The following is a 10,954-nucleotide window of genomic DNA, read 5'->3' on the forward strand; positions in this document are numbered from 1 at the left end:
GGGGAGGGGAGCTCTGCCCCCAGGGCTGCCAAGGGAACGGGCAGGAAGGGGGGTTTTCAGATGCTGACATGACTGGCTGCATTCTGCCCTTGTGGAGATGGAAATGATTGGGCATGGGGGATATAAACCTATGAAACGAGCCTCCATAAACAGCTTAATTAAGCTAAGACATCAGGCTGTATTTTCAGTTAAACTGATGGGGTGGCTTTCACGTTTAAATATGACGTGCACTTTTGAATTCTTCTTTTCTCTGAAAAGCTCCAAACGTATCAATACCAGCAGATACAGTGCACGGTTGTACAGTGTAAGAGCATATCATAAAGGACTGAAAAAGTGACAGTTCATAATAAGTTCTAAAATAAAACTACTTCACCGAAAAAGAGTCAAATCAGTTCAGCCTTTAAATGCTCCCATTGTACTTCTCAAACACAATTGCAAAAGTCCAATTAAAGACTGACAGACGAATGGGGGTGGTGAGTTTCCTTTTCCACAGCAATCAGGGTCTGTGTGTGTACACAGCACATCCTGGGAAAACTCAAAAATACCTAACAGTCAAGGTGTTAAAATCAGAACTCTGGCCCCATTTCCTTTACATTCCTGCAAAATGGTGTTGATGCTCTCCAAGTACAAAAGCCCTGGTGCAAGTGGCAGCAGCTCCAAGTTTCCTCTTCAGTTTTCCCTCAGATTGCTACCTGCTCATTACCCAAGAGCTACAAAACGAGGACAAAAGCAGGAATTCACCACACATCGTGGTTATTTCAAGAAAAAACCCACTTTGATTTCTATGTTATTCTCTGGACTCACGTTCATTCACCTTCCAGTTTCATACCTGTAATTTTCTCCAGTAATGAAACATCTTGAACTTCCTGAGGCAGGGAGGCAATTTTCTGCCGCACTGTTGCATCTCCTGATGCTGCATTTTCCAGGTCTTGGAGGGCTTTGATCAAATCCTCAGTCTACAAGACAAGTTAGCCAGCATTAAAAGCAGGTAACTTTAATGCCATTTCCTGTGGATGTGGCCACTGCATCTGAGGTCACCCCCCTCTGAAAGCAACCATTTGGGGAATATTTCCTTCACGTAAGTCTTAACCTGCTGCTCCCTCACACGAGGCATATTTACTAAGCTGACAGTATCCCACTGCTCAGGAACTTCTGCATTATCACAGTAGGATCATCTTTTTCAAGGTTCTGCAGTGGAAAACTTCTCATTCCAATTAAGAGAAGTGATCACTTGAGGCAAAGCCTGAGTCCCTGACCACACCAGCCTCTGGGTTCCATCAGGCTGGGACTACTTCTCTTAGCTGAGCACCCCTGACCCTTTCTTAGAGACTCTCTGAAGTGCATATGCACCTTTTTTTTCTGATCCAAAGGTGCATTCTGGCAGAGAGGAAAAAAAACAAACCCAAATTTATACTAGTCTGAACAAAACCGTGTTAGATTTCCATTGCTGTAAGATTTAGAATTTTGTGACTGGTTACCTGCCATAAACTCTGGTGAGAGTGAAACTACCCCTGCTAAGGCAGCCCCTCCTGTGCCGCTGGTGCTTGGCTCCGCTGGCTCTTCGGAGCTCTGGGCAATCCACAAGCAGACTGGGCTCCACTCTACCCCCTCCACTCCACCTCTCAGCTGCTGACACAAACGTGTCAGCCTAAAGGAACGTCCTCAAAACGTAGCCCAGCTCAAAAAGGATGTGGACGAGCCTTAAGAGGCCTCCCCTGATACACATTTCCTCCTGCTCAAAAAAAAAATATATTAAAAAAAAAGAAAAATTCCCCAAAGAGGAAAAAAAAAAAGTTTCTTTGCTTTAAAAAATGCTGACATTTTAATGGGAGGTTTTTGGAACAAGCATTAGCCCTGTAAACAACACCACTGATGTTTAAACTACATTTCAATAGTTTGAAAATTAATAAAAACACTGAAAAAACTTAAATAAATATTTTTTTTAAATCTGAAAAATGAGTCCATTACCTAATATTTACTAGTTCTTTGCAAACTGATAATGATTTCCAACAGTAACAAAGCCAACACTTATCACTGAGAGAAGCCATAAGCTGCAAGGCATCTGGAGGTAAAAACAAAAAAGCTCACTTATTGCCTTGACAACTGTTACTTATTTTTTCAGTGTTTACAGCCTACCAGATGGAGAGTGCACTTTTTATCCTTTTCAGATAGACAGTGGTTTAACATATGTTCATTCTGCAGCCTCGAATGGTCGGAATGATCCTCTCTTTCATTCCTACTATTTCCACACCACTAATGTGTCAGCCCCAAAATAAAGTCTTCAGTACTGGTTTTCCACACAGATTTATCAAAGGTTTAGTTTTTAATAGCTCATGAAAGATGTCCTACAAAAAACAGAATTAAGTTTTAACTGTTACCACTTTGAGTTTGAGAGATTACACACTGATCCTAGAAAGGATTTAAGATGTGGTGTGTTCCTCCAGCAGCCCCCTGAGATTCTTTACTGGCAGCACTCCTCAGGGCTTGGTTTAGACCACCTGAAGTCGCTGGGAGGTGGCAGGCTGCTCCAGCAGGGGAGGAGCAGCTGTTGCTCTCCAGAAGGGCTCCTCCACCCCCCGCTGCACCGCTCCATTGGCGTTTCTCTCGCTGGCAGCTCCACCTCGTGGCCGCCCCACAGCCTCCCCCCCCAGCCGCCCCACCTACCAGCAGTGGCCCAGCGCTGGGGTCTTGGGGCGAGTAGCTCCCAGGGTAATCATCATCCTCCTCCTCCTGTATCTGCTGGAAAGTCCGCTTCAAAGACTTCTTCTCCTCTGCAACTGAAGACACACATCAGCCACTCACGGGATGCCAGATCCGCCCACCACAACCAGCTCTGCTGCAGAGAACAGTGCCCAGTGCTCTGCTGATGTCTCTGAAGAGCAGGATGACCACAGCTGACCCCGGGGCTGCCACCCTGTTCCAAACACTGGGGTGCAAAGCAGCAACACAAGGCTGATGTTGCCCACGTGTGTCTCTGTAGGTGCCAGCACAAGGACCCAAGGACACAGTCTTCACACCGTTTGCACCACTCACAGTGGACAGAGGAAACTCAAGTACATGTCTGATCTGTCAATAAATGGCAGGTCTCCAGCCCTGCTCAGTTTCTCTGGTTAACACCACGTATGTAGGTGGGGATTTCTGCCAGCAGAAGTGAAGCATTGATGCTAAAATACATACAGACAGGAGAATTTCAAGTTATTTTTGCACCAAGTTTACCTTAGCTGTGGACCCACAATCAACTAAATAACCACTGGGTATGCACCCAACCGTGTAACCACCAAAATAGAGACTTCAGGCCAGCTCTGTGAAACCAGAACTCTAAGATGTGACAGCAACAGCCACAGGCAGAGCATGAACCGATCTTCAGGCTGGTAACTACAGCACTTCAAAATGAGGATTTCATAACACAAGGCAGCGTGGTTACATGAACCCCAGCGTAGCACACCTTGGCTTGAAAGGGATGAGACAGGTTATTTCATGAGTCAGAAGCCTTAATGCAGCCTTTGATCCAGCTACAGAACCTACAGGAGACAGCTCATCCTTCAGACTTGCCACCAAAATTAATAAGAGTCAGGGTAATTTGTAAGAAAGCTTTGGATGGAGTCTTGAGAACATCTCAATGGAGTCAGGTCTTCCTGAGACGATCACAGAGTTCAAGGGCAGGAGTCTGCACACACTTTGATTCACAGGGAAATCCAAGATCATACTTGATGTAAAGTGAAATCAGTCTGCCCAGCTCTAGAGTGGAAGCAAACAGAAAGGTCTATCCTTAAATGCAGAGTTTTGCCTGCCCTGTCAGGCAGACAGGCCTGGAAAAAAGCCCTTCACTTTAATAGAGACAGCCAGAGGTGCTGGACACCCTGCTCGTGGGGGCACAAGGTGGGCAACCTTCCTGAGGGGACACAAACACAGCTCTGTCAGAGAGCAGACTGACCTGGTGCAAGGCAAAGCAGCACAGAGCAGCTACCCTACAACAGAGAAGTTTTGATGTATGCTAGAGCAAAGCTATCTAGGCTAGAAAAAGGTACAGTCTAAGTACTGTGTGTGTACCACTGGTGTAAGAGAGCGCTGGGTAATTGACTGACAAGCACCTAAGATACCAGATCCACCAAAAAATGGGCTGCTGTCCACTGAGGTCTGCAAAAGACACAAGTCAAGCTGAACAGCAGATGTGCAGATGACAAAATGGCCCAGGAGAGTGTTTAAAGTTATGCAGCCCCATACAAAGTGCCATCAGTATTTATCTCTTGTGTGTGCTTACCAAAGTAATTAACAGTGAAGAAGAAAGCCCTGAGGTAATGGACAGAAGAATGCACAGCCACGGTGCACACACCAGTGAGAACAAAGAACTGGGACCCAAACTGCTGAAGAGCTCTTCCTGCTTCACCAACTGGTCTGCCACAAGACAGGGCACCACACTTGCTCACTCTAACACAGAACATTCAGAATTCACTGAACTTTCTGTCTGAAAAAGCCCAAGTAAGTCTGACTGGAAACAGTCTGAAGAAGGTAGGTGCCCACACATCTGCAGTCCTGAGTGCCAGTCACCAGCTGGCCCCCCTGGAGAGCAGCCACCCCCCGAGCACAGGAAAGGCACCTGATGGGACACAGGGGCAAGGAGATCAAGGTCTTTTTCAGTCAGCTCTGAAACAGCATCTTGGGCACGAGTGGCATGACATCAGCATGGACTGCTGCACTGCTTTCCTTGGCACCAGTAAACAGAAGACCCCACTGAAGAACCCTTGAAAGGCCACCTCCATTTCATCAGAACAGGAAAAAAAATATGGTTTTAAGTGGTGGAAAAGGAGCCCTGAAAGAGAAGAGGGAGGCAGGCAGCAGTTATAACACACCCTGCACGGGCAGCTTTCGGGGTGTGCTGGGCAGAGGTATTTAACCACTGCAGCCCACGCTGCTGCAGAAGCCTGTCAGAGCTGCCAGGAGGAGAGGCCAGCAAGCCCCCTGAGCCTACAGCCAGGCAGGACCCAACAGTGGCACCTGACCCATCTGAAACAGCCATGGCTCCTTACTGAGCACAGGAGCTTCCCCCAGGAAAATGGAGAGCCCGTTCCTGACCCAGAGGTGCAGAGGAGACAGACTCTGCTCCTGGAGCTCAGGCAGCTCTCCTGCTGCACTGGGGTCCCCACTGCTCACTGACTGCTCCCCAGAGCACCTCATCCCTCCACAACAGCAGACACTGCTGTCAGAACAGCTTCACAGTGAGCCCCAGGTTGTTGTCATCTTGCTGTTGCTGTGCCTGGAGACTTGTAAAGGTATTTCTCTGCCAATTTTTCCCTCTTCAACCCTCTCTGGTGGTTTGAGGCAGCACAGTGTCACAGATCTCTGTGACAAAGTATGAGTTTTTCCTGTAAGCTGCCAGCTTAGGAGCTCTTCCCACCTGGGGTGCTCACCTTCCTGGTCTCATCCTCAGCCTCTGGCTTTAGAGGTAGCAGCCTGCTCTGATCTGAGCCCAGGCTCCCGTGCACAGCAGAGAGAAGCCAGCTGTGGAGCTTGAATACACACAGTCAAAGGGATAACTGGGAGTTTAAAACTTTGCTCTGCTAAAGCCAGTGGGTTTACATGGGGTTTGGGACCTTCTTTAAATCTCAAGGCAATATATAATTATCATCTTCTCTCATGAGGACTCGATTAAGTTCATCTCCTCATTCACAGCCACAGCACATGTAAGGAACTCCCTGGGACAGAAAACACCTTTCACTGGAGGGAACCACACAAGGGGCTTCTATCTGAAAAAAACAAACACCAAGCCAAACAGTCCTTAATTCTGATGAGGATTTATCAGTCTCAGCCCAGCTACATCACGTGCCTTTGCTAACAGTTCAGCACACAGGTACATGACAAGATGTGGGAGCAGAAGCTTCTGTGTGCAGGGGAACGTGAGGAAGCTGCACTGAGCAGATCCTGTAGCTCTGGAGGGACAGGGAAAGCTGTGACCCAGGAGGTTCTGCAGGTAGATGTTGGTCTGAAAGGCAGCCTGGGTGGATTGCTGTGGGGTTTTATGTGCTGGCAGGGCTGCCATCCTCAACCAGCACAACAAAAAATAACCCTCCCAAAACTGTAACAACTAAAACTCTAAGCACCAGGAGTTTTGCTTATATGACCCCATATAAATTTACATTCTATAGGTCCTCCTATAAACTTTTATGAAAGACACTTTTCTAAGTGGTTTAGGACAAAACATCAAACACAACCACCACCAGCAGACAACTTTTCCCAAGAAAACAGAAGAGAGTCACAGAACACAATCAGGGCAGCTAATGGCCCTTTGGACCCCAACCCTTTGCTTCTCTGGGGGCAGCTGACAGTTGTTTCAGTTCTCATTACAACACATTTGTGGGTAGCCTCTCCCAGGCCAAGCATACCTGGAGGTGATCTGCTCCAAAGTGTCCCCCCAGCCCCAGCAGCTCTCAGGTGCTCGTGGAGGCAGCCCTGCCTGCTCTCCTCACTGCTGCTCTCCTCCTGTTTCATACAGTCTGACTCCTGGGCTGGATCTGCCAGGTGAGCCCAGGCAGAGCAGCTCAGCTCTGTGTTGGCAGGTGCCTCTCCTCGACCAGCACACACTCGAGGATTTCCTTCAGCTGCTTCTGACACAGCTGATGAAAACCTGGCAGCCCCAGAGCACTGAAAGACTCCACACTGAACCTCCACAGACCTGCTTTTCCCAGGCTTTTATATAAACGGGGGTTCTTCCCTTCCCTATTGCTTGTAAAACACTCTAGTAAAAATTAAATTAATGAGAAACGAAATGGGAGCTTAACGAATGCACCCAGAGTTAGAACAATGTAAGGCATGAATATTCAAAGGCTCATTTCCATGTATATGCATGATTTCCTCACAGGACCTGGGAGGCTACAGCAGGAGGGAGCTGTGCTGTGGGGAAGGCCCAGCCAGGGTGGGCAGTGCCCAGGAGGGGCTGGCTGCCCACCCCCCAAGGGGAGAGCTCCCCAGAGCTCCGTGGCCACGGGCACTGCCCCACATCTCCCCAGGCCTGACTACTACTGCAGCCAGCAGCAAGCCACACTGAAACCCACCCTGATGGGCTTCAGAGGTGTCCCTCCTCACCCACACAGCCTCTGCTGCTGTCTGCACATCCCACAGCTCCAGGAGGTGCTCTGCAAACCAGGCAGAGCCATCCTGCTCAGGAGGCACCTGCCAGCCCAGGAGCTGAAGGCACTGCCATGAGAGAGCTGTAGAGAACCACGTGCATGAATGTGCTGCCATACCTTAGGGTAAAGAGTTCTTGTTGTCACAGCACCAGGTACTTTTAAAGAGCTTTAACAGCACAGCCTTGTACTGATCTGCAGATCCTGGCAGCACCTACTTCTCAGCTGTGCCTGCTTTGGGTGTACACAAAGCCAAGAAGTCAGCACGGGTGAAGGAGCAGAGGAGCAGGCCATGCTTTCCCAGGTTTAGAAGAAAGGCTATGTCTGTAAAACATGACATCCTGTCCAGCTCACTCACTTCACCTGTTTGAAAACAGAATAGGGCAACTACAACAAAGCCTTCTGCACCAGACAGTGGCCACTCAGAACCTGGACAGGCACCAGCCATCTTAGAAACTCACCAAACCCCACGTGAAACCAGCTCTTACCATTAACAAGCTAATTTGGAAATAAATCAGTCAAAACAAGGAGAAAAATTCAGAACTTTGCTGAGTTTTTCAAAATCCTTTTTCTAAGTTTAAAAACAGATCAATTTCCTTCTTACAATGAATTGACAAGAACATTCAATATTCCCATTCATGAAGAGACCCCAACAGCTCTCCCAAATAAAAGACACACTGACATCACCAACAGCCCAGGCAAGAAGCACCTTCCTCACCAGGGGAAGACATGCACACAGCACTTCTGAAAACACTCCTATTCCCCACTCCATTCCCCACAAAGGTCTCTCACACTCAGGAAGGGATTGGCTTTTGTCTAAACGTTTCTAAGTCGAGAAGATAGGAGCAGCAGGACTGCCAGGGAGCAGCAGCCAGCCCCAGGCAGCCCCTGGCCAGCCCCAGCCATGTCCCCAGACACACAGTGTTGCTTTGTTTTGGTTAAAAGCCCTACACTTGTGGAACATCTATCTCAGCACCTTAAATTAACAGTTCCAAATCCTCAGTTAAACTGTTCAACAGGAATCCAGGTGTGTAAATTCTGTCCTGCCATGACAAACAGGTGTCTGTGCTGTTCCCCCCAGAGCACAGAGAGCCCAGCAGGAGCTGCCTGGCACAGAGCCCTCAGCATGGGCACCCCTGTCCTGGCAGCAGGGCCAGCCTGGCAGCCAGCCTGGTGTCTGGGGAAGGGGCAGTGCCTCCTGAGCTGCACAGCAGGAGCACAGCAAGCTGGCAGCCCCTGATGGAAGCTGCTCAGGCACCACCCAGGAGCTCTGCCTGGAGAAGCATGTGAAAAAAAAACCAAAACAACAGCCACAAATGTATGTCTGCACATCCAGCTCCATCTCAATGCTCAGGGATTCGTATTAATTCTGTATTAATTGCCAACTCCAGCAGCTTGTTCTCACCACCTAGGAAAGGTGTAAGAGCCCTTTAGTAATGGCTAAACCAACTCTCTCCACGTATCACACCTCTGCAGGGATCAGAGCAGAACTCAGCCCAAGCAGCAAAGTGATTTCAGCTCGTTAGACACTGACAATCCCTGCAGCTGCAAAGTGGACATTCCCACTGCCAGAATACTCTTGAACAACCTTCCCCTCCCACAGGCCAGGCACCCCACTGCTCCCCCTCCTCAGGGCACTGCCAGCTGAAGGGGTGTGGAGGCAGTGACCTGCCAAGGCTGGCACAAGCAGCTCACACCCAGCTGCTCACACCCAGCTGCTCACACCCAGCTGCTCACAGTGCCCCCGTGCAGCACTGAGGCTGCAATCACCATGTGCTAAGGATGTGAAATGGTGCAAAGTTGTGGTTCTACCCAAAGGACATCAGCCAGTGTAAGCAAGGAGACCAGACAGGCTCCTGGGCATATATTCCACCCTTCAACTATGACAAAGTCCTTGATGAATCATAATGAGATATAACCATCAATCTGAGAAGGGGAGCAGGGACAGCATTGAGTGAGCCACTGGAACAACACAGCTGAGCACTCTCAGAGACAGCCTGAGCTCCCTGGGTGGAGCCAGCAGCTCCCTGCACCTCCACGTGCTGTCTCCACACCCACAGGCAGCCTGGACCCTTCTGCCCAGCCAGCACCTCCACCAAACCTCACTGCCAACCAACACAGCCACCAATCAGAACTGTGGGCTCAGGGAAAACCAGCCAGCTCCAAAACAGTCCTGAAGAATCTCCACAACCAGCTCTGGCCACAACTCAGCTGCAGGAGCCCAGAGCTCAACTCCTCACAGTGCTTTCAGTGTGACATGCACCAGTCTAAAACCCCAGCTGAGGCACCCAGCAGAAGGCACAGACACTTACCTTTAGTCTGGGGGCTGTTGGAGTCTTCCATGGAAAGCTTCAGCTGCTGGATGAACTCACTGCCATACACACTCCTCTCCTGCCAGATGTTCAGCAATCGTTCCAAGGGCTTTTTGCAGCCCTCATCTGCTTCTCTGTCCAAGGAGCACAAAATAACCACAGTTCAGCTGGAGGATGTCTCCTGTGCTAAGAGAGCACCCTCCAAAGCAGGAGCTGCACCCACAGCAATATCTGCACGTTTGGAGAGAAGCTTTCTCCTGTTGTCTGAGAAAAACTGTACAAACAAAAGTGTGGCAAATTTCCCCCTCTTATCAGAACCACAGCTTGCCTGAGAACAGCCCCCATTCCCCCCCAGAGCAAGGGCAGGAAAGACTCTGAAGGCAAAAACTTGTTATCACTCAGAATTCACAAGGAGAGCTGTAAAATACCCCTAAGCTGACGTGTTTACAGTCCAGAGTATTAACTTCAAACCACTGTTTCAGTCAGTAAGATCCCAGTTAAAGCAGGTTGGATGGTTGGGCATCTGGATGTGCTCCCAGAGCACCCTGCCAGGCTCAGGGCACACCACAGCCCCTGCACCCAGCCAACAGGAGTCACTGTGCTGCTCAGAGGAAACCTGAGCCAAGAGTCAGCCCAGCTCTGATGGGGAGCAGCCCCTACACCCAGCAGCACAACAGGGAATTCTGCTCAAGCCACAAGGCTGATGAGAACCCAGTGACCCAAAATATCAGCTCTTCAACAGTCTCCTGACAACAGGGATGATCCATTCATTACATGGCTTTAATAAGCACAGGCAGGTTCCCATGAACAGACCTGCCAGACCTTTGGGTACAAATCCAAACAAAGTCCACAGGGGGCACAGGCAGAGAGCAGAGGTGTGATGCCACGAGGGGACAATTCTCACACCAACGAGTCTGCCCAAAGAGAAACAGGAACACTGAACAGCCCTGAGCATAAAGCTGGGAGAATCCATTCCCAACCAGAGGACGCAGGCACCCCTGGGACTTCAAAAACCCCAAACCAACAAAGTCCAATTGGATTAAACTTTGTATAATAAAATGCAAAACTCTAGAAGGAAGAGCTGGAGACACAGGTAACACAGCAACGTACCTGGCAACGTGAGAGAAAGCATCCACAAGAACAGACTCAAACTCCCTGGTAAATTCAGGACCTTTCCTCTTACTGTTCTGGATGACATCGTTTGCTAGATAGAGGAAAGTAAGTTTCCTACTTGATTTTGCTGGGAAAGGTGAAAAAAAGACAGAAAGGGGAGAAAAAATAGAGAGTTTGTGTTTATTTCTCATTTCTTTCACCTGGAATCATTAACATAGTGTCCAAAGTTGCTTATAGCATTTCTGCCTAAAGTTCAAAGTATTTCCAGGTCACTGAGGGCAATCAGTAGCCTGCAAGTACCAAAACAACCTTCTGTTCCTTCCACACACTATAACCTCCCCACCCTAACAGCAGGTTCTGTTTTACTATGGGAGATGTAGATCTTTAGAGCACTCTGGTTACTAACAC

General features: G+C 49.0%; 1 protein-coding gene across 1 annotated transcript; it reads right to left on the reverse strand.

Annotated features, from left to right (window-relative positions):
* Nucleotides 1–829: 829 nt before the first annotated feature.
* On the reverse strand, nucleotides 830–10,673 carry RPRD1B (regulation of nuclear pre-mRNA domain containing 1B; the record flags this gene model as incomplete). Its single annotated transcript, XM_008937586.1, has 4 exons — nucleotides 830–956; nucleotides 2,665–2,771; nucleotides 9,434–9,567; nucleotides 10,544–10,673. Coding segments are annotated over 4 exons (498 nt in total), but the record flags the coding sequence as incomplete, so codon positions are not given.
* Between the last annotated feature and the right edge of the window lie 281 nt (nucleotides 10,674–10,954).

The sequence above is a fragment of the Merops nubicus genome, unplaced genomic scaffold (genome assembly GCF_000691845.1).
Source record: "Merops nubicus isolate BGI_N331 unplaced genomic scaffold, ASM69184v1 scaffold27213, whole genome shotgun sequence".
NCBI classification, from domain to species: domain Eukaryota; kingdom Metazoa; phylum Chordata; class Aves; order Coraciiformes; family Meropidae; genus Merops; species Merops nubicus.